The sequence below is a fragment of the Ceratina calcarata genome, unplaced genomic scaffold (genome assembly GCF_001652005.2).
Source record: "Ceratina calcarata isolate Rehan_Ccalc_2016 unplaced genomic scaffold, ASM165200v1 scaffold401.2, whole genome shotgun sequence".
Taxonomy (NCBI): Eukaryota; Metazoa; Arthropoda; class Insecta; order Hymenoptera; family Apidae; genus Ceratina; species Ceratina calcarata.
The window spans coordinates 14,990-17,013 of record NW_017163531.1 but is presented as its reverse complement, the minus strand read 5'-3'; the positions used below and the strand labels follow the sequence as shown (position 1 = coordinate 17,013).

Here is a 2,024-nt window from a genome sequence, read left to right as displayed (position 1 = left end):
ATCTATTGCAAATAATATTTCAACATTATATGTATCGCATAATAAAAAATTAATCATGGCGCCACGGACAATCCCTGTAAAATTAGCGTGGCATTCAACGTGTTAATTGTATTGGACACCTCTGTGTACAGTTATCATTACGTATACATTGAACTTTTATTCGTCTCGACGTGATCATAAAACGATCCCGTTTCCATTGATACGTCAAAATTCGAACGAACGATCTAAAGATCTCGCGCTTCCAATTAATTGAACGCCCGATCGAGTCGAAAGGAGTTGGTAAAAAACGAAAAGTCCCGACGATCGGGTGAATCGAGTGCGGTGAAAAAATGTAATTATCGGGTGAAGTGACCCTTGGACTAATGGCGAGACAGTGGCCGGTGCCTCTTTCTGGCCAGCTGCTCCCGTTTTAAGGGTATCTCTCGAGATACAAGGGTTCGACATTAACGCGAGTCGGCGAAGGGGACGAAGCGAACTAGCGGCCGGTCAGAAGTTCGCAGAAGTTGCGACCTGTGCGGGAGGGGTTCGAGCTCTCGAGACAGTGGCCGTGCCATGATCGCCACGGTCGACGACGCGAACTATAATGGAATAATTTGTCAGCGGTTTTCCACCGTTCAGAGTTCCCTCGCAGTTTTTCACCCATCGAGCGCAGAGTTTCGAAACTAGTTTACGGATGCACGAGTCGAAACTCTGTCGTTTGAGTCAGGAACTTTCGGAATAAATCCGTCGTGCGTCGTTTTCATGCCTGTGGACGTTCTTACGTTAGACGCGTCCGACGTTATTCGGGACGACTCGGCCACCTTCTACGTTACATAAAGTCATCGGGCCTGTCATCAAATTCGCGATCACTGTACTCGAACGTAATCGACGAACGTTAAATCACCGAATTACACCGACGAAATCGCGCGGTATCGCAATCGAAACGCTTATAAAAGCAAGCTGACTCTGAAGAGTCCTCAGTCCATCGGTTCTTCAAGCTCAATCGGTTCGTCTACGTCTTGTTCGATAATTAAAATATGCTGCTCAAGTTACTGATTTGTGTCACGTTCATGTTCGTCGTATTAAAACCAGCGGTGAGCGTGAGTAACGAGCAGCTGGAAAAAATGGTCAAAAGCATGAGGAAGACGTGCATGCAGAAAGTCGGTGTCTCCGAGGGTGAGTAAAAGAAGCAACGAAATTCGTCGATTATAAGTAAAATATTTATCTCAAATCTGTAGATTTGGTCAATGGGGTGTCCAAAGGAGAATTCCCGGACGACGAGAACCTCAAGTGTTACTCGTACTGCATTCTGAAAGCAATGCGAGGCGTAAGTGTAGACGAATCGACGACTTTCTGTACACCAGTTAGAAACGTTTAATTGATATCTATTCTTGTATGCTCAGTATAAGAACGGAGGCATCGACTTTGCCATGATAACCAAACAGATAGACGCGATGCTGCCACCGGATAGGGGAGCTCTGATAAAAGTAGCCATAAACTCGTGCCGTTCGTTAGGTAAGACCGACTCCGATAATAGTATTTGTACAACAACGGGTGAAAATAGGCTTTTCCAAGCAAGGATGTTTGAGCACGAGTTTGAAACAGCCCATTTTCACTGTATTTTTTATAAAAAGTGTATAAAGAAGACCATTTTTTGTCGTCTACAAAGTGGATCGAGGGTATAAGGTAAAGGAAGTAGTACTGGGACAAAACGAATTTTGGAACCAGTACTTGGACATAATAGATATGTATTTAATAATTTACTGTCCAAGTTTACAATCCCTTTTGAAACTTAATACGTACAAGTGGGACAAGACGGCAGTGGTTGTCCAGGTTTAGCCCCTCACTAATTAATCGCGCTGCAATACCTGGATAAATTCGAATCTGGTATAAAAGCCATTCAAACGTATGATATATTTTTCACAATAAATGATTTAGTGTATTTTCATAACTTTTCAACCCTTTCTCTTAATCCAACTGTTTCTCAATTCGCTTAGAGGCGTCATAATAATATTGTCCCAGTTCTGATTCCATACTTGTCCTAC

General features: G+C 43.2%; 1 protein-coding gene across 1 annotated transcript in view; it reads left to right on the top strand.

Moving 5' to 3' along the window:
- Positions 1-943: 943 nt before the first annotated feature.
- Obp5 (odorant binding protein 5) overlaps positions 944-2,024 on the top strand; it is a 2,271-nt gene continuing 1,190 nt past the window's right edge. Inside the window, exons 1-3 of the mRNA XM_018027172.2 lie at positions 944-1,155; positions 1,218-1,306; positions 1,383-1,494. Of these exons, the coding sequence (XP_017882661.1) occupies positions 1,017-1,155; positions 1,218-1,306; positions 1,383-1,494 (340 nt within the window). The 5' untranslated portion in view covers positions 944-1,016. The remainder of the gene's footprint in view (positions 1,156-1,217; positions 1,307-1,382; positions 1,495-2,024) is intronic.